Genomic DNA, 25,259 nt, shown 5'->3' with positions numbered 1-25,259 from the left:
AATATTCCACCCATATTCTGCATTTGAAGTCCTGATTGGTACAAATGATTTTCCCGTCAATTGGGAAAAAAGTATGATTATGGATCCAATCTAACTCAAAGTTAAGAATTTTTATTTCCCTAGTTTTTTTATCAGTGATAGAAAATGTGTTATTATCAACATCATAATAGCTCAGCACTAGCTCAAGTATTGGACGATCAAGTGCATGAGCTCCAAATAGAATAATATAGTGCTAAAATATAGTTCCACAATATGCATCCCTATGCCACTGACATATCTTTAGGGTAAGACGCTTCATAAATTCATAATAAGCCCCCATAATGGCAATTGGCCTTATTTGAAAAGCATCACCTACTTTTTTCCTAAAAAAAAAAATTCAAATGTACAAGTTAAATTAGACTTAACATAAACTAATATTAGAGTTAACATGAACTGTTATAGTAGACTTAACATGGACTATTATAGACTTAACATGGATATTTTTGGACTAATATTAGAGTTAACATGAATTTGAAAAGCCCAAAAGTATGGATTTTAAATTTGGGCACACTACTTGGTATTTGCCAAATCCTCACCCCACGAAATCCAACCCCTCAAAACCCCGACTCCTCTTTTCCTCCACTCTCACGCTCGTGTCAAAGTCCCGACGATCTCGATCTCAAAGCTCAAGCTCGATCTCGATCTCGATCCATCGCAGGTATCTCTCCTCTCTCCCCTTCTCCTCTCTCGGTTTCGGTCTCCCCCTTTACTCCTCTCTCTCCCCCTTCCATCGAAACCCTAGATCGGCTCTGACTTAACTTTTCTCTTTTGTAGCTTGTTTTCTCCTCTCTTTCGGTTGCTCTCCTCAAACTTCTGCAGTTTCTGATTGAGATTCAATGTATGATTTCAATTTTTGCTGTTTTTTAATTTTTAAATTTTTTTGGTTGGTTTTTGGGGATCTTCCTACCTTAGTCAAGATGAGCGCTTTGTCAATTAATAACTGCTGTTGTATTTTAATCACATGTGCTGGGTTAAGAATATTCTACTGGCGGTGATCATGTGCTATGATTTCTACCATGGCGTAGCTTATAGGCATACACTAAATATCATCAGATTCATGAGGAAGGGAGGGAGGGAGGAAAAGTACACATGCACATAGTCACTTACAAACTCCATATTTGGTATCTAATCATTTTCAGTTTAACATTGAAATGTGAAAAGGCCAATAAAGCGACCACAGATCAAATGCATTGCTGTTTTGCTAGTGTTCACGTCTCACTTTCTAAACTTGCAGGTTTAGGATAATTTTCTGAATATTCACCACTTCAACATTTCTGCTTTCCTACTTCCATTCAAGCAAACAAACTGGTTTTCCACATCGGTAACTCTCCAATTTTCCTGCTACGTTTGCAATCCTTGGTCACTTTAAAAGGAAAAAAAAAAAAAAAACGCTTAAAGCCCCAGACCCCAAACCCAACACCCAAAACCCAAACCCAAAAACCAAAAACCCAAACCCAAAACCTACGTAACCCTAATTCTCATTTCTCACTCACCCGACGCCGCAAGAAATTTCCATCGACCGAACTCATCTTCAACCTCGTCGAACTGTCTTCATCTTCGTCGAAGCTCGAGCTCGTCTTCAACCTCGTCTTCGATCTTCAACATCCGAGCTTCAACCTCGTTTCGAACTCGTCGAAGCTTCGTCTTCAACCTCCGAGCTTCAACCTCGTCTTCGAACTCGTCGGAGCTTCGTCTTCAACCTCCGAGCTTTGTCTTCAACCTCTGAGCTCGTCTTCAACCTCCGATCTGTTCCTCGTCGAAGCTCGAACTCGTCGAAGCCTCTCGATTCTCGAAGCCTTTGGGAGTCTGCTTCATCCCTGTAACAAGGTAAAGGATTTAATGTTATTTTCTTATTTTATTTATCATTTTACTATTTCAGACTACAGTGATGACCTTTGATTTCAAGTCTTTTGGTTTAAAGGTTAACAACTTAACATTAATATGGTTTTGGTGTTTTTAGATCATCCGTGTAATTAAGATGAACAGAACAGACATTAAACAATGGTGTAAATGGGCAAATCAAGAAAGATTAATAACTTGAAACTTATGATGTGTTTGATGGAAAGGCATAATGTAAATAAGTCTGTTAAGAAAAGCTAAATACTAGCTCTAACATATCAAATTAGCTCACCGAATTCATTAGTCATGTTAGTTTGCTGCTTCTGTTTTTTTGGGATGCTCACTGAATTCATTAGTCAAGTTTTTTGGGTTTATCAGCAGCTTGTTCCCTTTTGAGTCCAATATCATGATTCGTGTATCTTTGAATATATGGGGAAAGATAGTTTTACCTCTTTTAAATGTTAGAAAAGGTTCCCTTTTTTCTCAGTGCAGATATTGAGTTAAAAACTAGGTACCTGCTTCTGGTTAATCCCTTTTTGCCGTTCACACTTCTTTTTTTTTCTTTAATTTTTTCTTCTGTTCACTCTTCACACTTCACAATTTTGAAAATAGGAATACAATATGAATATACATATTTAATGAATGAATTATCGATATTTAATTTGGTAGTTGTATTGGGAAATTTGATTGATCCTTCATCCTTGCAGCTTGCTACTTAACTAAGTATAATCGGTAAAAAAAGAAAAACAAAGTCAGTGAGCATTTTTGATTGAGTATATATTTATTTATCTTCAAGTATCGCAATTAAAAATAGAAAAAAGAAAAAAACCGTCCAGAAACCGTTTAGACGCCCGCCTAGGTGTCTAAGCGCTGGGCGCCAAGTCCGGCGCCTAGGAGCGCCCAACGTTTAATGTAACACTGATCCTTACTGATCCTTACCCTGTATTCTATATGTAATTGCCAAACAGGCCCTTGAGTCACAACTAGTGTCACATGCCAGGCGGGGGTCAGGTATCTTCACCATTAATGATAAAGCAAGAACTGATTTTGAAACATGTTCAAGGACATAAAAAATATTAGCTCTTTAGCTCCTTGTTTTTCCATTTTTATTATGGAATTGTTAATTTGTTAATTTTCTTATAAATTTATAATAAGAATAGCTCATATGAAGCTCATTTGCTGCTACCCGAAGCAGGCACCTCTTTCCATAAGAATAGCTCTATATGTAATTTTCTTATTAATTTGTTCAAGGACAGTTGTTTCATGATTGGTGTCTATGTATCTCAGTGCTACTCATTTTTTGCGTCTGTTGTTCTCTTGAACCCAACTAATTTGTGAGCAAACCAAATTTTCTGTTATTGCTGAAACTTGGGAAAATTAAAAAATGTAGGTAGATTCACATCCATTTGCCTTCTAGCATAAGAAAGGTTTTGCTTCTAACATATGCAATTTTTTATTGTCATGCAATCTTATGGGTGTTATTTCTCTGTCTTGAGTTGTTTTTTCTTAGGACTTAATTAAGGAGTGCTTGTCTCATCTCAAAGGTACAAATTTTTCATTTTATTGAGAATTCTGTTCTTTTTATTTAGTGTATACTTGATTACGATGCATTTCTAAAATGTATCTTTCATTAGGTTTGTGCAAGTCTATTTCTTTTCAAGTATAATTCCAACTCGCACATCTCCCTTGACACTATTGTTTTGGTGAATACCTTATTGTCGATCTATAATACCTTATTGCTGTGAAGACTGTCATGATTCTGAGCCTTGCTCCTGCCGTTTTAGTGACTCGTTCTCCTTGCGGACTCTCATAATACCTTCAAACAGGAAGATCAGTTTGTTAAAAAATAAAGTCTAAAATGTGTGACTACATATCCTCATAATACCTTCAAACAGGAAGATCAGTTTGTTAAAAAATAAAGTCTAAAATGTGTGACTACATATCCCCAAAAATCAGCTGAATTAGCTCACTGTTAAAAAATAAAGTCTAAAATGTGTGACTACATATCCCCAAAAATCAGCTGAATTAGCTCACTGTAGGTTCATTAGATGTCAATTATGCTCCAAAAGAGTACACAAATCAAGTTCATAACAGCAGAAAAAACCTGTAATTAATACAACGTGCATGAATGGGTCACTGCAGAACCTGAATGTAGATAACACTGGAAAGAACATGAGAGAACAGTTTGAAGAAGCTAACAAATACTTGCTATCAACGAAGAAATACTTTTGGGTGTTCCACAAGGGATCAAGATATTAGAGTGCAAAATCTTAAAATGGGGAGTTTACTTCATAGGGTATAAAATGCAACCTAAATTGTTTGATTGAGAGTTTTATGTTATGGGAATGAGAGGAGAGTTATGTTGAGTTGTTTGTGTTTAAAATTTGATTACTAGATAAGTTTCTGCTACAATATTAATCTGTGAAGTCCATGGCCATGAATTTCCCTTCAAGTCAAAATGTTCAAGGTTGTTTCCTTGCAAGTGATGCTAATCACAAACAGCAAAGTCCTCTAATAGGGGAAAACAAAAAATAAAATAGGCGTGTTTGTGGTGATCATCTGATCTGCTGCAGTTCTTTGTTTCTCCTTGTATCGAGTATGAGTAATTTGAATCTATGTTAGGTGATATGCCATGGTCAGGATCTTTGAAGTAATCAATCCGAATATTTTGGTGAAGCTACAATGTTGAATTGTAGATGGTAGATTGGATGTTCTAAATGATAAATGGTTAAATCTGAAGATCTTATATCGAGCATTGACTGAATATAGCATGTCGATATGGTAAAGATCTACGTAGAGTCTGTCAATGGATGGCGACTACAATTGTGTTTTGCACATTAAATTACAACTATAGCTTCAGTTGTATTCTAGAGAGCACTGAACAAGATTTAAAGCCTTGTACTCATAAACGTATAAGGTAATGCTGATGAAGTTTGATGTTTGTCACAAACCTATTCTTGAATTTATAATACATCTTGATTAGAACCAAACAAACCGAACCGAACCACACCGAACTAACTTGCAACAGTTTAGTTCGGTTTTGAATAATGGGTGGTTCGGTTCGGTTGCTCAAAATTTGATAAAATCCAAACTGACCGACCGTTTGCATAGCCCTAGTAGAGCGATTCTCTGAGGGGTAAAAAAAAAACATGCGGCTCCTCCTCGCCAAAAACCCTCGACTCTCGCCCCCAATACCCTAGACTTGATACAGCGACGAGCAGCGGCGGTGAGAGCTTTCTCAACAACGGAGGATTCAGCAGCGGTGTCTGTAGCTCCTTAGAGGTTCAACTTAAAACCCTAACTTTTGATTCAAACGACTAGTATGAAACTGAATTAGGATTTGGTTCATCGTTTGTTTGTTGGCGCAATTTTCTTTTATTTTAGGGTTATTTGCATTTCAATACCTCATCTCTATGTTACCTAGGTACGGGTACGGGTACGGGTACGGGACACAACAAATTTGTAAAAAGTAGGGTACGAGGACACGGCTGTATATATATAAAATAATTCACTTTAGATCAGTGTTGAATTAAATACCTATTACATTTGCAAATATACCCTAAAATATGACAATCTATTTTTATTTTATTTAACAATTCTAAGAAATAGAAAGCTATTTTTATTTTATTTAAAAATTTAGAACTAATATTATTACTTATATAAACCCAAACCCAAACCCCTCCCCACATAAAACCCAAACCCAAACCCCTCCCCCTATATAAAACCCAAACCCAAACCCCACTCCATATAAAAAACAAGTGAAGAAAAAAACCCAAACCCGAATCCAAACCCAAACCCCTCCCCCATATAAAACCGTAACTTCCCCCTAGGGTTTTCATCTTCGTCGCCTCTTCCCATTTCTCCTCGCGAACCCAAAGCCAGTCCTCCATCGATGGCCCCTCACAAGACCCTCGAAGCTCGTCCAAGCCTCAATCCTCTGTCGGAGCTCGTCCAAGCTTCAGTCCTCCGTCGATCTCGTCGTCGAGGAGAGGATTCGTTGTCGAGGGGCTGAAATTGCTTCGTCAAGGCTTTGATTTCGTCGTTGGCTTTCGTCGAGGCGCTGAAATCGGGCGCTGAAATTGCTTCGTTCGGCTTTGATTTCGTCGTCGAGGCAGAATCGCTTCAGAATCGCTGAAATCGGGCGCTGAAATCGCTTTGTTCGGCTTCGTTCGGCTTTGATTTCAAGTGGGCTTGAGTTATTGGGCTCAAATAGCGCCCGATTCGGCCTTTCTTTCAAATTTTCAGGTGCGGTTTTTTTTCTTCGCTCGCGAGTGAAATTTTGCCGTATCCACGCCGTTTGGGTGCGGATCCGCACCCAACATGTACCCGACACGGGTACGGGACCTAGATTGAAGTGTCAGGGTAACATAGCCTCATCTTAAAGTTCTGTAATTTGTCAATTGTATATCCCCATTACGTTATTAGATAATTTGATGCCCCAAACACTAATCATGCTCTCTTTAAAAGTACGAGTTTGGAAAAATCTTTCAGTAGACAAAAATACCTTTGGAATTCAAATATTAATCCGTTAAGTAAGAGTAAGTAAATAAATTGATGAATTCTTATTGGATATACATAGTATGAAGATAACGATACAGTTTAAATTAAAATGTAAATCTAAATGAAATTATTAAATACTAAATTTATAAATGTCTACAAAATAAAAGGTGCATATACAAAAACTAAATAAATTAACAAGACAAATAATGTCCAACCCAAAGGTCAAACCTAGGAATAGCACAAACCTACAAATGTCCATAATGTGGATATGATATTTATAAAATCCACAAAAAAAATTAAAGAGACAAAAGTCATTCTCAAAATTATAAAAAAAAATTAAGAAAAACAAAAATCATGCTCCCTTTAAAAGCACGAGTTCGGAAAAAACTTTCCATAGTTAAAATTACCCTAACTATTTTAAATATTTAATTTAAATTATAATCTATCTAATTATAGTTATATTCTATCGTAATACCCTATGAACTATCTCTATCTTAATAATTTAAATAAGATTAATAAAATATATAAAATAGCTCCATGGTATCAGTTTATTACATAAAGTATTACTTACAAAAAAAGTAAAAAAGTTTTAAAAATTAGACAAAATACTCTCAAAAGTTTAAAATTACACAAAATAAAAAACTAAAATTTTAAAACTTGCAAAGAAAAGAGTAATTATTTGATATTCTTTTATTAAGATATATAAATGTAACTTATAATTTAAGGTTTACTATCCTTTTGCAGAATCTAAAAAAAGTCAAGTTGATGCTGGTAAAAAAATAGCAATAATAACAGATTAAAATATCCAGTCAAAGAATAAAAAATTTAAAAATATATGATAGACTAAAAATTAATGTTATTGTTTAAATTAAAGTAACTGCATATAATTTTATCAGTATGTTAGAGCAACAAAAATACATAAGTATCATTAATTGATAGAAGACTAAATCACAAAAAACTAATAAAATACTATAATATAATAGCTTATCATTAATTGATTATAATTTATAATTATTGATCTCTAATGATAATAATATTTATAGAGTAAAAAATTACAAAGATTTATGTATGGAGAATTATCATAAAATTTTAGAGATATCATTTAAAAGAATCAAACAGTTTTTATTTCAAATGGAATTCAGAACGTCCATGAATTACTTCAATTAACACTAACATAAGTTATATTTATCAAAGAAGCACCGACTGAATCCCCCCTGAAGAATATATTGAACAACTTTGTTCCAATCAAATAAACATTCGTCATGGAAGAAAAGAAAAATTACTATATCATGACTCTGTGTAAGCAAAAAAAAAAAAATCGCCAATTTTCTTTTTCTTATATAGTATCACGACCCTACACATGACTTTATTTAGGGGTATGACTATTAACGAATGATCAATTCTTAAAGACATGATTAAAGATAATGATGTAATAACACTATTAGATTTTAAGATCTCTAAATATTAAGGTAATTTATTTCATTACTAAAATTATTATTAAAGACCACTAAATATAAAATTCACCTTATATCTGTCTCAAATTTATAGAGGAGATATGCATGTCATTATAAATTACATCAATAATATATATATCAACCCAAAGATATAACTTACTGAAGAAACAAGAGAATAGTAAGTAAACCAAGCAAACGTTCATATAACACCATAAAAAATATTATATTTTAAAGCAATATGCAACACTCTTTTAGAGTAAGCTGCCAAGACAATAGCATCTCCATTAAGCCTCTTTATAAATGTAACAAAAATTTTAAATTACTAATACATACAACCATTATAACATTCGAAAGAGGTATGATCTTAGAGAACTTACTCTAAAATTCATACAATTAAATCTAAGAATAATTTACCAATATACAAACACACTATTGCACATTTAAGACAACAATAACTACCATTTATAATACAATTGAGCAATGGTTCTATGTTTGTAAAGGCTGCAACAGGAAAGTGGATAGAGATGTTAATGATAAGTGTCCAAATGATAAATGTTGTAGAATAATCGATGATGTAGTACTAAGGTTAAGTGATAGCTCTTCTTCATGAAATAAATATATTAAAATTAAATATTAATATTATAATCTAAAACAAATTGATAATGAAAAATATAATGTATTTAGTTCAGATCCTTATGGAAAATAACACAGATAGAGCAAAGGTAATATTATGACACATTAGAAATTCTTATTGGATGCACAACAGAAGAATTTATTACAGAGAAAAAGAGGTAGCTCCTAGCATTATTTAAGTAATAAATTAAAAGCACAAAAAAATTTATATATATGAAATTAACATTTATTCTAATTGAATAGGAAAAAGTCAAAGTCCATATTGTCAGAATTTTGTGTTGAACATAAGAAATATATTCAACTTCTTTGTGAATTTAGACGAGAAGACAAAAGATGAATGAGCCCAATGAAAGATAACATGATCCAGCCTCATATCACAGTCGATGTAAACAATGAAGACGCTACTCTAGAATTGCCTAGAAAAAAGATAAAAATGAAGAAGGATTGATCTCGACCAATAAAAAAATAAAATAGAAGCAATAAAAGCTAATGTTTTGTGAATTGTTATAGAATAGTTTAATTTTTTAGTAAAATTTAGGAACCTTTACAAGAGATTTTCATAAACTTTTTTTAGTGCTTTCATATGCATATGTGGATGCTTTTATCATATAAAAGTGTACTAGAGTTAATATTAATCTTTAGTTTATGATTTTTTTATTAACTATTTTCTGTCATTTTAGATCACTTTAAAACAACCATCTTGGCTTGTTGGCTTTATTATTCATCTTTTTTTTATAATGTAATTTTTTCAAGTGTTTTCACTTTCATAACACTATACTTCCTCAGGTCAAGCTCGGTTTCATATCGATCCAAGTAAAATAAAAATTTAAATTGGCTTTAGATTATATTTATCTCCTAACAATTCAACTATCAACATAAAAATTTAAACTGGCTGTAGCCTATTCAAACAAATATCAAATAAATAAATAATCAAAGTGTAATCGAGGAACAAATTTTAATAAGAAAATAAGCCAAAAATACTTAAATTAATACGAGTAAAAATTATCAAAGTGTAACCGAGGAATAAATTTTAGTAAGAAAATAAACCAAAAATACCTAATCGCAGTATTTAACCACGTGCATTGCACGTGCATAAAATCTAGTTTGAATAAAATAGCAAGTCAACTAGTATGAATTGAATTTATTGGTTGTATTTTAAATTGAATTGATATTCGTAACATACTTTGTTTTGTTGCAGCAATTTTTATTTATTTTAGGTTATTTGCAATTCAATACCCAATGTTTCACCTATTTGATTATACTTTGTCTCTTAAACATGTAGTTTAATTTAATTACACTTTATCTTTTATACATGTAGAGAGAATCTTTGAGAAATACAATAACTTTTAGTGATATGTGAGTATGTGTAATGGTAAGTGGGTCATTCATGTTACACGGCTTGGGTCGGGTAACCCATTTAATAAATGGCTCTGATAACATTGGCATGTTTATTAAATGGATAGGATTGTGTCAAGCTTATATGTGTCGTGTCAATTATGACCCAACCGAACCTGACACGTATATCGATCCGAGTCCAATTTGTAAGAATCCTGCACAAAGGTCTGAGCAATATTACCACTAAATCGTGTTTTTATTTTAGAAACACTGTAGTTGATATTAAAAATTATAATGCGGGCAAATTTTGAAAACAAACCCTTTTGCAAAAATATTCCTAAAAAAGACCCGTTTTGAAAATATTTGTAAAAAACAACCTAGTTTCAGACCTGACGCTGAAACTGGGTCTTTTTTTGGGAAAAAAGTTCCCAAACTTCACGGGAGTTCAACTCCCGTGAACTCCCGTGAAGTTTGGTAACTTTTTTCCCAAAACCCGACCCAGTTTCAGCGCTGAGGCTGAAACTGGGTTGTTTTTTGAAAATAAAGTGGAAACGAGTCTTTTTTGGGGAATATTTTTGCAAAGGGGTTTGTTTTCAAAATTTGTCCATTATAATGCGGATACTTATGTTTGGGGTTAGTTATAGTAATCATGTGACATTAGAGCATCTCCAACCCAACTTCAAAAACCCAAAATGGAGCAAAAACTGCGCCAAATCTTCCTCCAACCGGACTGCAAATTCAGCGCCATTTTGATGAGGTGCTACAGTGTTGCGCCAGATTTGGCGTAGCACTGTAGATATGGAGATTTTGGTTTTTCCCAAGTTTGCCCTTATAGTTTGTTATAACAAATCAAATATTCCAACTATATCCCATTTTATAGTTTGTAAATAAAATGAATATTCTTTTTGGTGTAAAATTTAGTGTAATTGTTGGAGATGGAATAGTGAGTTGGTGTAAAAACTATACCAACTTGGTGTAAAAACTACACCATTTTGGGTTTTTGGGTTGGAGATGCTCTTAGATGGTCTTTATGAAAATAATAAATTGGGCATCCTATAAAATATGGAGAAATAGTGGGGCAAATGTTAAGCTTCGTTAAAACAGCGACGAAGCGTTAACCCCATCTGAAGTGAAAACATCGGCAAAACCCTAAACCTTCTCTCTCTCGTCGGCGCCCACAAAATTCCCCAAAATTCAAGATTTTAGTCGTATAATTTCTCGAGTTATTTACTTACTTTTGATCTCTAATATTAGAGATGGGGAAATTGGGGAAAAAAGCGAGGAAATTCGCGAAGAAAAATCTTCAGTCAGTTCACAAGAGAAGGCGGAAGATGAAATCGACGTTTAAGCGAAAAGCCCCTTCTCGTAAGAATATTTTCACTTTGTTCAATTCGTCTTCTTTCTTGAGTTAATTGTTTTTATGGTAATTTACAAATGCTGTAGGTCACAAAGATGCTCTTCATGACACTGGTGATCTGATCAGGGAACAATTAAATAAAGGGTAAGAATTTGGTTCAATAAGTGGAAGTTGTTAGGTTTTCATTTGGTAATATTTGCATAGTTGTTGACTTCATTTTCATTTGTAGAAGAATTTCTGGCGGTATCTCCTTCTTCATTTTTGATAAGCAGTAACATGAGCTCTTTGCTTTAGATTGCTATTTGACGATAAATTTATTAGTAGCTTGAGAGCATCGATTAATTTTCTAACTGTAGCATGAAACAGAAATTCTAGCAAAGTTGGGTTATTTGAGAATTGTGAGACCCAGAATTTAGGGGTAGCTAAAGTTATTAATATCTGCTGGATTAAGATGTAAGAAGAGCCGATTGTGGAAGAGATCTAGGTTGGATAATCCTGAAGCAAGGGTGGGGCCAAAAGAGATCTATGTAATGTTGTTAGTAGCGTTCACTACGATTTCTATATTTGTCATATGTATTTTTTGCTGGTAATGAGCTTCGCTTGCATTCTCTACCCTAAGTTTTAGTTACAAGCCTAGGGGCCTCAACCACTCAAATGTTTTAAAAAGTGGGCTCCTAGCCTGCTGAGGCGCCCACCTAGGCCTTGGGAGCTCCTAGCAAAGTGTGGGTTGCTTACGCATACTGCTGTGCTTTGGTGTCTCGCTTTTGATTTCTTTCCCTGCATCCTCCACATCCTCCAACATCCTCTAAACTCCTTTGAAATCCTCCAGCCTCAACAACTATGAACACCTCCACCTCCTCCGACCTTCAACAAAGCGTCCTCTTCCACCACGTAAACAATGAAAGAAATCCGCTTAGGCTCCTACGTGTTAGATGCTAGTGCTTTTTACAACATTGGCATTTATTAGCAAGTATTATAATTAAAAAAAAAGGAAAACCGCCTAGGCTCTGTCTGGTCCGGTACCTAGGCTACCTAGTGCTTTCTCTATGACCTTGTCGGCTTCCACTTCCTTCATTAGCGTTATACTTCAGTGAACATTTGAGTTAGAAACATCTGATATGGAAAGATTTAAACTCAACTTGATTCCTGACTTTGTGACCACTGTGTTGACATAGGCAGTCCAGCAAAGAGGCGAGGTATCAGTCGCTTGTTTTCATTATGAATGGGATGCTTCAAATGATGTTGTAGCTTCGTTCCTCACACCAGCCTTGCTCAGTTGTTTGTGGTCTTTCCTTTTGATAATGGCCCTTTTCAACCAAATCTAGTAATTCCGTTGCTTTTGGTTACACTTGTCAGGGATTTTTAGAGCATTCCCCCTACTGGATTCTTCCATCTTCAAGTTCTTCCTTTTGATTAAAGCTAATATGCTCTCTTTGCCGGCACTATCAAGCTACAGGGTCGCTATATAACAATGATTTGAAATCAAATCAAGCTTTTAGAGTAATATAATTCGGTCAGATGGTTGTTGTCTTTTACTGTTGGGATATCTGTACTCTATTTGAAATTGTGCAATTTAACGGATGGCCATTAGAGCGTGAGTCCTTCAGGACAAGAGAAATGATATAGGCCAATATAATCGTGCATTTAACATCAATTGAATCAGTGTGCATTGAAATTTTCAAAATTTATATGGAGGGAAATGGATACATAATTCAGCTATGCTTTCTCTTTTAATGTTGTAAGCATAGTGAGAGGAGAAAAACGTCAAGCTAATGATGATGGGATCAAGGTGCAAGAAAATAAAGGATCATATGACATAGGACTGAATGGAAAAGTGGAATTTATAGCAACATCAATAGTTGTGGACTAGTACTGATAGCCCTTAATGCCTTTCCATGATACGATTTTGCATAACTTCAAACAAAAGAAGAATATTAGATCTAGTCCTTAGATTAATGAAGTGCCTTCTTCATTCTTGAGGTTGATCTGAACATTTGAGACTGCTATTGGTCCTGGAAATGTTGCGATTTGGTTGATATTTCTACAACATGCAGATAATTTAAAGTCGTAACCTCGTAACCCATTGTTATTCTGATGACACGTAATCAAGTAGTTGGAAAAGCTTTCTTGTTAATATACAGAAGTCAAATCTCATTAATCAATATGATGGAACTTCTACCTATTATAAATCATTCTGTCCCCTATGGAATGTGTCTTTCAGTTTTGTACTGGAGTTTATTTTCCAACCTATCATTTTGATTTAAGCTATTATTATTATTTTCGTATTATTTTTGAGCATGCACCATCTTTAGGTTCCTTCATGTCATTATTGTACTCATCTTTTTCTTGTCTTTCATCATGTAGAAGCTCTGAAGGGACAAGAATAGATGATAATGCTGCTGGTAAATTTCTTGACGATATATTCGCTGAAGGTGATGACAATTATCTTGAAGATATTTCTGAGAGCGATGGCTTCCTCTCTGAGGTTTGTAATCCTTTTTCTAATTATTACCATGAGCTTAAACACTATGAATGGCCTTGTCCTTTTCTAATTTTTTTTCCAATCATTGCACCTTAAGTTTCAGTTTGAGAACATCATCTGCAGGTAACATAAACCATAATAGGTTTCTTTCTCAGGCTCGGGATATTGTTCATCAGTGCCTACAGTAGGAAAGATGAGAGCTTTAAGCCAACTCTCCATGTAAACATTATATAACAGAACCCATGCAAGTGATTGCTTAAAATATGAACCACTCCATATATTCATCCCAATGTATCAACTATCAATTTTTCAATCAATATATTTTTCCTTTTGATGTATCATTATCCATCATAGCCTCCTGCTTCCACCAAAAGTGAAAGTACTAACTTTTTTCATGTATGGATCAATTGCACATAATAGTGAATGCTTTTCAGAAATTAGTTCGCAGGATCCAAGGTTTGTAAGGTTTAAAGTCTTACTGTGTTTTTTTCTCCAACGCATAATTGTGGACTGAATTCATAGTTCACATGTCACATGTCATAAATTTAATCTACTAATTGGTGATAGGTTTATATTTAATGAATTATGGCCAACCAATCGTTGGTAAAACGAGCAAACTGTTTACTTAGAGCTTTTAATTATAATGTATGTATTCCATTGATGAAATAAGAAAATGTTTTGCTCATTTTTTCCCTAAACTTTTTGCATCTATTTCTCCATGTACTAGCCTGCAGCCTGTCCCTCCTCCTTTCTGTACGTGTTTTCAAGTCTGACATTCTAACTATCTTGCTATTGTGGGTGTCTAACAGGATTCTGAATGTCCATACATTTTTGAAGACGAGAATGAGGGCGGAGGTTAGCATGTCACATATTTTTCATATGTCATTAGTTTCTTAAACATCTCATCCCATAATGACACCTTTGAGAAAAATTAATGCAGATGAGGACAATCATGCTGTTTTACTCGGAGAAAATGAGAAAATTCATATGGAGATTGTGGCACAAAAGAAAAGACTCGACTGTCTACTTGAAAAGGTGCACATCCTTTGTTTTGTATAAATTCTTTATCCTCGTTCAGACCTCAGAGTCCTGTCCCCTTGGAAAGCTGCATAGCTTCTAGCTTTTACTTTATATTCATTATGCCTTTGCACTTCGTGAAATGTCTTTTTTCTATGCCGACTTTTCTGTATTATCATGTACATAACAGCTTTATTTAAATACGTTTTAGGACCCAAAGTTTTCGGAGTTCCTGGCAAGTCGAAGAGCTGAATTGGAGGCATCCAAACATGAAGATATTGTAAGACTTTAATGACACTTATATGTTTATGGTGTTAGTAACTTGTAACTTAAATTAAGCACCCAAGTATGTAATATTCAATTAGTTAACACCATGTACTACATCAGGCACTTTTTTGCTTGCCCTTCTGTCGGACACCATCCTTGCTCTCTTTGCGACATTCTAGATTTCTGTCTTGTTAAGGTAGAACCTAGATGACTAGCTGCATGAGTTCTTTACAAAAAAATTCATGTCCTTATATATGATCAGACTGATCTTATTTGTGATGCTGTACTTAAAGATTAGAAATCTCTTGGTATAATATAGTTTATAAGGATCTATAGTTTCTAGCTAAAGGATTCTCTTTTCTCTAAGATTTTCGGAGCAAATTTCAAATAAATAATATGATTCACATCTTTTTGTGGCTTGGATTCATGTTTGAGTACCAGAGCCCGGTTTTACATAACTTATTCAGTTTTCCTTCTTTATCATATTTCTCTAGATTTTTCTACATGTCCTAGTATCATTTAAGTTTTTATCTATTATTTTGCTACTGATCCTAATCTATGTTACTTGGGTACGCCTAATATGAAGCCGTACCCGTACACGACACGTACCTGTACCCAAACAGCTTGGACACTCCTTGCATATATACATAGATTCATTCGGGCATGTACTCAATTGTACAACACGTTTTAATTTAAAACACTTGTCATATATTTTTTGGACATTTATCCTACCATTCACATCCACTTCTTGAAAATTATTGGACATAGGTCAGCTTGTTATGATTTTGATTGGTCGTTTGGATGTCTAGTTCAAAAACTAGTGCTTTTTCAATTTATAATCAACATAATAAAAGAAACACAAATTTGTTATAGGAATTATAGTTATCATCCTTGGTCTCATATAAATTATTGATTCCAATATATAATATATGTGTATATACATATTTATATAGTCGTGTCCACATACCCTACCTTTTACAAATTTGTTGTGTCCCGTACCGCTACTTGCACCCGTACCTGTACCGGTGCCCATGCAATATAGATCCTAATTGAGGCTTTATTTAATTTTATGTACGTGCACACTCACAGAGACAAGATTGTATAGAAAATTTTTAGAAAATAAAGGTCATATGACTTAGATGTATGATCTTTTGTTCTATTTTATTTAATATTTGCTAAGGCGATAATATGTTACACTTCCAATCTATTTCGCATTAATTTTTTTTTGTTCATGAATTTTCTAGCATCATACTAAATCCTGTGGCGAAAATATTTAACATGGCAGTATTCTGACGAAGAAGATGGCACGAAGTTTCCAAATAAAGATGATGTTAGTGAGCATCAATCTGATAAGAAAACGCTCACAACTTGTACTATTGATGTATGGTGCTGGTTGGTTATGGAGGAGCCAAACGGGCCTGCACTATCCAACCTACTTAATGGCTTCCGAACTGCATGTCAATATGGGATTGATTCAGATGAATGCCCGCTAAGAATTTCAAATAAGGAAGTATTCTCGAAGATTTTGACATTTGTTCTCAATGAATCTGATGGTATATTCCGTAGGCTATTAGGAATTTCAGATTTCTGCAACCATGAAAGAATTCAAAAGCTGAAGAATACATCAATGTGGGAAACTGCTGGGCCACTGTTGAAATCTTATCTCAGGAGTTGTCTGCTTCTTTTGAATCAAGTTACTGATGGTCAGATACTTGTTCTCGTGTTGACTCGACTCAAAGCTTCCACTGTATTTTTTGCTGCTTTCCCTTCTTTAACAGGGAGACTCATCAAGGTACTGTATACTTCGTATTTAATTTAGAAAGTTACTTTTGAGCAACTGAAAGTTGCATTTCTGCAGTACTTGAATTATCGTAATTTTTTTATTCCTAGCCTCTTTGAACACTAGAAGAAAGCTCATATGAGAGACATGAACAAATTAAATTGTAGGAAGGTTTAATGAATGTCTCGATTTCTATCCATTGAATGTCTCGATTTCTATCCATTGAATGTCTCGATTTCTATCCATACCTTCTCTCCCTCTAATGTTAGTTACTGTTCCCTCTCAAGAACTCATTAATTTTTTTTCACATGTCAAAACTCAGTTTCCTGTAGGTAATTATTGGTGTTGAACTTTGAAAATTGTGCTATCTACTTTCCTGAATCAAGTTTGGTCCATTCTGAGATAGGTAGTAAAAAGTTCGTATCACCTAGAAGAACATTGTGATTAACACACATTTTCTTGATGTCTTGTCAAATCCCAAAAGGTGCTGGAGTTATGACGTTGTCTTTGAGCAGAATTATCATTGGCCATTCTCATTATCCTCAAGTTTACTGTGCTGTTAGCTTTTTTAACTAAAGCTTTTCCTTACCTCTATAAAACTTGCGATGACCATCCTGGGAACTGAATCCTAAATATTTTCCTATCGCTTCAGCTATAAGTAGAATATTTTAATCTAGTGTTTTACTTGTACTCAAATAGTCTTTTACACGTGAATGCAGATTTTGGTTCATCTTTTGGGGACTGGTGAGGAGAGCCTGTCATTATCTTCATTCCTTATGATCCGAGACATTTCTTTGCAATTAGGCTCTGACTGCCTTGACAAGTGCTTGTCCCAAACATATAAAGCATTTGTGGCACATTGCAAATTTGCTCAGACTACAAATTTGAAGCATCTCGAGTTTCTGACGAACTCCATTGTGGAACTTTATTCTCTAGACATTCAAAAGTCCTATCCGAAAGTGCTTCTCTCTTTACAGCACCTCGCTAATATCTTGCGACAGACTCTTAAATCAAAGAAAAAGGTAGAAGTTACCAACATTTAGTATGCGTTTTATGTCACTCTTCTTGATTGTATTTCTTTTGGGGTTAATGACGGACTTGTACTATCTCCCAATTGCAAATAGACCCCCTGTAGTTCTATTGTTGCAGATAGAACCCTGAGTGGATTTTTTTGACTCTTTGACCCTCGGGAGGTCTATCTATCAAAAGACAAATTTCTCTTCGTGAGGATAAAATAGTTAAAGAAATTCACTCAAGGGGCTATTTGCAACAATAGAACTACAGGGGGTCTATTCGCAATTGGGCTATAGTACAATGGGAATATCCACAATGAACCCTTTATTATGTTGCTTGATGGCATACTCAGTATAATAAATTTTTTGATGTCAAGCTTCATATGTCAATAGATGTTCATTTTGACAGGTTTGTTGTTTACTATTTATGGTTGTAGGAAGAACTCAAGAAGATATGCAATTGGCAGTTCTTAAACTGTGCAAACCTTTGGGTTAAATTTATCACTTTGAACATCAAGGACCATGATCTTCAGCCACTGAGTGCTTTGCTTATCGAGATCATAAATGGGATGGCTTACTTGTTTCCCGGTCCACGACACCTACCTTTGAGACTAAAGTGCGTTCATATGCTCAATAATCTATCTTCTGCCAGTGGACTTTTTATTCCTATAGCATCCTTGGTATTTGACTGTCTGGAATATAAAGGAGGCGGTAATGGAGATACTGCACGTGGGAAGCCTCTGGATCTTCTATCAGTTTTAAAGGTTGGGAAGAATTTTTTTTCCCAGATCTGTTTTGGATTTTATTGGTACTGTGCTTATTTATCTGTACTAAATGCTAATCTTCCCATCATTTTTAGTTAACTTCATGTTCACAAAATTTTCCATTGAAATATCCTTTGTAGAACTGGAGCTGTTATGTTTTTCCTTATTATCCTACTGACATGTCTTTCTCCATGATGTATTTATGTGATAAAAATTTTCTAAGGTTAAATGCACATGGACCTCCTGGAGTATATCATTTTTAATTTCCCTTCCAGCTTCATTTTGGTAAATAGACCCCTTGTGAATTTTTCTTGACTCTTTTATCCTCAGTTCCTGTCCATGTGTTTTTACACCGAGTCAAATTGTTTTTTACTTGCAAAGGTAAAAGAGTAAAAAAAAAAAAAAAATTCACGTAGGCTACAAAAATGGAACTACAAGGGTAATAAGTTCAAAAATGTCACACTACATGAGGGGGTCTATGTGCAACTAACCCCAGGCTTTCCATACAGCATTTTTTGAACTAATGGGGTTATGATCCAATAAAATCTAACTGTATTTAGTTCTGCACTACTAACACCAATAAAACCTACAATTCTTATCTCAGAATATAATACTTCTTCCTCTTCAGCATTTACATTCTTTCTTTAGATTTAATCAGTAGCTTCGTATTGGATTATGCAGGTCCCAAAACAGTTTTTAAAATCAAGGGGCTTCCAAGAGGAGTGCATTCATTCTGCAATAGAGCTTCTTTTAGCGCATTTTTCCCACTGGAGCTATCACATATCTTTTCCTGAAGTGGCAACTATACCTCTCATACTCATGAAAAGGTTCCACGAAAAGACTACGCTCGAAAGTCTTCGACGCTCAGTTAAGAGATTTATAGATCAGGTGACATTCTAAAAGTTCCCAAAAGGTCTCAATTTTAGACAGAAAAAGTCGATGAGATTGCATTTGAACCCTTAAACCTTAAATTTGAAGTTTTCGGGAGGATAGAACCTTAAGATATTTATTCTTTTATAAGTTTTCTCATATCCAATATTACTCAATTTCTGTAAATAAAATGTATATATTTGTTTTTTTGAGGGCAACATGCATGTGAAAACAAAATTGTAGAACTCAAGCATCTCGGTCTCATCAATTAAAGAGGAAAAAAGAAGGGTGAATTTCATTAAATTAGGGATTTCGCACAGAAATCCCATATACTGTCTCCATTACAGAAAACACCCGGAGGGTTAGTTTTAGTTGGACTTTTTTAACTTTTTCCCCCATTGTTTACATCGTGTTACTACTCTCTCATCTTCTAACTAGCTGCCTAGCTGGGAAATATTAAATTTCTGACAGATTTAGAAGTTTTATGTTTTGTCTGATAAGAATAGTTCACGGTATTTTTTAAATTTTACTTGAATGATGAAGGAATCTAAAACTTCTTTTGCCATTTCTTTTTCCTTTTTTTTTTCTTGACAAATTAGTCCTTTGCATCCAGGTAGAGCAAAACATTGAATTGATTAGGAGAAAAAGAGATGAGGTTGGGTTTTCACCCAAGGACCATGAATCTGTCCAATCCTTCCTCCAGGTTTGCTTTTCATTTCCTGCTCTTTTTTTTTCCTTCTTCCAAGCTGTGGGAACTTTATTTATTTATTCATTTTTTCGTCATTAACACATCATTTGCTTTATTTATTTATTCTTCGATTTGTATATAATTGCAGCTGGAGAAGAATGTTGCCAACGCTTCATTTACTCAGTACTATGCTAGTATCCTACAGAAATCACGGTTTAATCAAAGTATTACCGTATAATTTTGTGAACAATTATTACCGATGGTAGGGATCTTCGTAGACGGCGAGAGCCATTGTTTAACCAGGAAAACCCTCTGGCTTTCTTCATGGAATTTTTACCTGCTGAGTTTTGATCATTATCATTAGTAACAGCTCCATCAACTGCTTTTTTTGATTGCACGTTTAGATGATAACTGTGTATTATTAATCTTTATTTATGCTTCTTTTTAGATTGCTATTATATTCTTTCAGGTTGTATTGGGTCTGTGAAATTGTATATTCCTAGCTTTATTTATATTCTTGAGGGGAGCTTTACAAATGCGTGAAACTGATCAATGCAATCAGAAGCCTTGTAACTGGGCTCGGTCTCTTGTTAACCATTAAACTTTTTTTTTTCCCCAATTTTAAAGAAGTGAAAAAAAAGGAGGAAAATTGTAACTCTCACGGCACGATCTTATGTTGACTTAGTTAATGAATTATTCTTGCATATCATGATTTCAAATCGATATTTTGACCAACACAAGTGAAACATGCGCGTCTATACTAGGATGTTTTCAGTAACTGCCTTGGGTCAAGCATTATATCTGGATTCTATTAGGGGGTGTTTGTTTTGATTTTTTTTTTGGGATTTCAAAATGGGATTTGAAATCCATAAATGATGTGGCTTTTAGGATTTGAAATCCATAAAGGGGGTTGTGTTTGCTTCAACAATATTTTGGGATTTGGAATGCTAAAACTTGTAATATTTTGTTTGTTTCATCAATATTTTGGGATTTGGAATACTATAAATTATATATTATAATATTATATAAAATTTTAATAACATATATTATATAATATATAATATATATATATATAATATTATAGATATATTATATATTTTATATATAATATATAATATATATTGTAATATATAAATTATATATTATTTTATATAATTTATATAATTTATATTATATATATATATATATATATATTATATTATTTTAGCCAAAGATACTGTTCTTTTATATGATAGGCTTAAAAAGAATGCTAAGCCTTGGACACAGCAACATACTGCTGCGGTAAGAAAAATTAAACTTAAAGTTAAAAATTTACCTTGTATTCATCTTGCAAATATTCACTGGTTCAAAATAGTTGAAACAGATGCTTCCAATATTGGTTATGGTGGAATCTTAAAACAAGTTGATCCCCAAACTAAAAAAGAACAATTAGTTCGTTTTACCTCTGGTAAATGGGATAAAGCCCAGTTTAACTATTCTACAATTAAAAAGGAAATGTTATCTATTTTAAAATGTTTCTCTAAATTTAGAGACGATATTCTTAATCAAGAATTTTTACTACGTATAGATTGTAGTTCTGCTAAAAGCATTATTGAAAAAGATGTTAAAAATCTTGTCTCTAAGCAAATATTTGCTAGATGGCAAGCTGAATTAGCAATGTATCAATTCAAAATTGAATATATTAAAGGTGACTCTAATCATCTTCCAGATTTTCTAACTCGTGAATTTTTACAGGGTACAAATGAGACGGAGTAATCCCTCCTTTTCAGGGAGGGGGAGAGGAGGCGGAAGCAGCAGCTCAAATTCTACTTTTGACCTCATAGGTCAAGAATCAATACCAAATAGGAGTCATACTCCATCTCAACAGCCAACATCTTGGCGAACTATTGCAAAGAAGCATAACTCTTCTTATACTAAATCCTTTTATAAAGGTGTACGAGATATCGTAGATCAGGAAAATACTCCTGAACCTTTTACTAATATAGTAAAAGAGGAAACTAAATGGTTCGAAAAATCTCATACAGATATAGTTCTATATTTAGAACCCGAAGATATTGCTTTAATGCAAGAACCAGAAACAATTCGGCAAAGATATCTTCACGACACTTACTATCCTACTCTTTCTCTAAAATCAAGAGCTTGGATAAGGACTTTATTAAGTCAAAAAGGAATGGAAATAACTCATTTTTGGACTACAGAAAATCATTCTGTTCCTCCTGGATTTAGCAAATGTGTTATCAGAGAAATTATACTTCCTCGCAATTGGGCTATAAACCCCAATGAAGAATTACCGTTGGTAAGAGTTCAAGCTACAAATTAGGGATTCAATATCCCAAAAAAAAAGTGAAACAAACAAAGTTATGGATTTTTAAAACCACAAAAAAAGCACTTTTTACATCCCAAAACTATCATATCCCAAAAAAAAAGCAAAACAAACACCCCCTAACCCTTTTAGCGATGTCTTGTCCTAATTTCAATGGGACGTCCTAACTTCAATGACGTCCCAAGTAATATAAATACAAGTAAAAGTGAAGAAATCATTATCTTCCTAAATAAAGGAGGATAATTCCTACCGCTGCACACTATTTGCGTGAACCGTATAAACCCCACTAATTATTTGTATATCTTACATACAATATGAATGAAATAATAAATGAACAAAATATTGCCTGAGAAAAACTAATAAATATATTCTTTCCATTTGGAAAAGGTTCCTTTATTATATTGCATCTCACATACTGATCTCATAAGAAGCCATGAAGAGCTCTTCTATGATTTTCCTTCTCTTTTACGTCTTTGCTTTATTTTCAAAACTTGTTGTTTCTTCAAGAACACCTTGTACAAAACTGCCAGATCCAGGGCCGGGGCCTTGCCTCTCTGGTAAATGCCTGCAGTCTTCACCGGCGTCGGAGCGATGTCCATCGTCACTGTCATCAGTTGAGAGAGTGGAAGACAAACAAGCTTATATGATGGAGGATTACAAGGCCAAGCTCAATGTTCCCATTGCATGTAAGTGACTGTCTACATGAGATTTTATTGGAGAAATTTTATATCATTTAAATTGTTTTTTTAAAGTCCTCATCTACTTTAACTTCAGGCAATGTTACTTTTATGTAATTTATCTTCATAATGTTCTCATATGCCATCTCCACAAACGTAGAGAATTAATTAATGTTGTTTGATGTTGAACAGATGTATGGGATAATAAAATAATTTAGGAGCTATAAATAACTGCACACCTAAAGGAGATGTATATGCAGTTAATCCTTCAATATATATGATGTTTAGTTTATTCTTCTCCTTTGTGCTGAAAGATTTGGAAACTGCGTCTTTCACATGTTTTTACACTTTAATTACAGTTTTTAAAATTTGCATTTATAACATTTTGTTTTGTTGTAATAGTTGTCCTTTTATAGTTTGTTGATTACAATCAATTTTGCAATAAGGACTTATAGCTAATTTGATCTTCTGTCCTTTATTGTATAAATGCACTGGAGTTACAGTATCTAAAAGGGAAAATTTACAAAATAGTCCGTTTTTGCTAATTATTTAGCAAAAATAGACCGTTTTGTTAAATAATTAGCAAAATAGACCTCTTTTTAAAAAAAATGTCGATTTTAAAAAACAAGACTCAGAAAACATACGTGACTACTAGTCTCGTATGTTTAGAGCTAACTTAATTACGGATTAGTGACTCAGAAAACATACGGGACTAGTAGTCCCGTATGTTTTCTGAGTTCATCTCAATGTTTTGTGAAATTTTCTGAGTTCACTAATCCGTGATTAACGGGACTACTAGTCCCGTATATTTTCTAAGCTGTTTTGCAAAATAGACCTCTTTTTGGCCTGTTGGCCAAAAAGAGGTCTATTTTGCTAAATAATTAGCAAAAACAGACTATTTTACAAATTTTCCCTATCTAAAACCTACAACGTTTCTGTAAACACTTTATTTATAGACCTCAAGAAGAGGGGAAAAGTTAGAAAAAAAGAAAATTTACATAATTCAATAAAATGGAAAACACAAACTAATTGATTGAACAAATTCAATTTAACCCCTTGTCTTTGTGTTCATAAATTGCAGGGTGCCCATATCGTTGCGATGAGCCAAAAACATGTTGCTGGAAACAGAACGGTGGAATCATAGAACGTGGTATTTCCATTGATAAAACCCGTTGTTTTTGCCTTGTCTGCAGACATAGTTGTCAAACTCTCTGATTTTAATGTGATTATTATTTTAAGAACAATGAATATCATGCATTTGTTATGCTGTGCTCTTTTTTTTCTTCAAAAAATTGGACTTTTTATGTATAGTTATTGTCTGCAAATTTTATGTTGTTTATGTTTGGAGTTTCATTTCTGCAAATTTTACATTGTTTAATTCAGTCTTTTATAATAACGCAAAGAGACCCTTGGCAAAGTTTGTTACATTTGTTTATAATAGAACTCAGTTTGAGGTTTTTGCAAGTTTGGTTACTTGTAAATTTGTAAAAAAATAAAATAAAAAATTAATCTTGAAAAGAGAAAAAGAACGTTACACAACCATTTTACTAGAGAAAAAGTTTTTTCTGTACAGATAGGCTTTGCCAATATGAAAAAGAGTGGTAATGGAAGACTCTCTTCCTATTCCTTTATACATTCTAAATCAAGAATCAAATTATACAATCTAAATCAAGAATCAAAGTGTGCTCAGATTGGCTTAATAGCAATTTCGTTGACTTGAGGCGCCGTTGCAAGCAGCCTCAACCATCATCGATTCGCGCCGCGCCGGCCACAAACTTCATGCCCTAAGTTGTCCTCTCGGCGCAAACAGCTTCAGTTGTCATCGGTGTAAACTGTCGCTATGAATCAATAGCGAGCAGAGAAGCCATCGTCTTGCTTGGTCGTTGCCGCCACCTTCTATCTCTAGTGTTCCAGACTCCCCGCAATCATCTATTACTGCTTCAACATCATCGTTGGAGTCCACGGTGTCTCCGAGCTGATCGTCGGCGAGGATTGCACTTCACCTTATCTCTACGAGACTTTGCAGTTTTTCTTCTCTTCACTTGCTCTCCGTTGATAGAGCAGAGAAGAAGAGTGATAGAAGGAGAAGAGTTCACATGGCTCACGAGGGCCCCACCAAAGGATAACAAAGGAGACTATCAACCATGAGCTACAACATGTGGAGAATCCCCAAAACCTACGGGACTAGTAGTCCCGTAGGTTTTTCACATCGTATTAGCTC

At 34.1% G+C, this 25,259-nt stretch overlaps 2 protein-coding genes across 3 annotated transcripts; both read left to right on the top strand.

Moving 5' to 3' along the window:
* LOC109850926 (nucleolar complex protein 2 homolog) lies at nucleotides 1,444–20,506 on the top strand. Of its 2 annotated transcripts, none has more exons than XM_020421012.1 (13): nucleotides 1,444–1,866; nucleotides 11,055–11,165; nucleotides 11,244–11,301; nucleotides 13,522–13,642; nucleotides 14,449–14,494; nucleotides 14,580–14,674; nucleotides 14,868–14,936; nucleotides 16,209–16,715; nucleotides 17,423–17,725; nucleotides 18,154–18,480; nucleotides 19,162–19,368; nucleotides 19,964–20,053; nucleotides 20,187–20,506. In XM_020421012.1, exons 2-13 carry the CDS (start codon nucleotides 11,057–11,059, stop codon nucleotides 20,274–20,276), a joined length of 2,022 nt encoding a protein of 673 aa, XP_020276601.1. In that variant the 5' UTR covers nucleotides 1,444–1,866; nucleotides 11,055–11,056; the 3' UTR covers nucleotides 20,277–20,506. The 2 variants fall into 2 exon arrangements, with proteins under 2 accessions (XP_020276601.1, XP_020276599.1); XM_020421010.1 differs by lacking the exon at nucleotides 1,444–1,866 and adding an exon at nucleotides 3,389–3,422.
* On the top strand, nucleotides 22,696–24,377 carry LOC109849843. The gene is made up of 2 exons (XM_020419727.1): nucleotides 22,696–23,047; nucleotides 24,120–24,377. The coding sequence occupies exons 1-2, from the start codon at nucleotides 22,795–22,797 to the stop codon at nucleotides 24,251–24,253; spliced, it is 387 nt and encodes a 128-aa protein (XP_020275316.1). The 5' UTR covers nucleotides 22,696–22,794; the 3' UTR covers nucleotides 24,254–24,377.

Source organism: Asparagus officinalis, chromosome 7 (assembly GCF_001876935.1).
Source record: "Asparagus officinalis chromosome 7, Aspof.V1, whole genome shotgun sequence".
In the NCBI taxonomy this organism is placed as follows: Eukaryota; Viridiplantae; Streptophyta; class Magnoliopsida; order Asparagales; family Asparagaceae; genus Asparagus; species Asparagus officinalis.
Note: the sequence above shows the minus strand (reverse complement) of the source record. Positions and strands in the feature narration are given on the sequence as shown.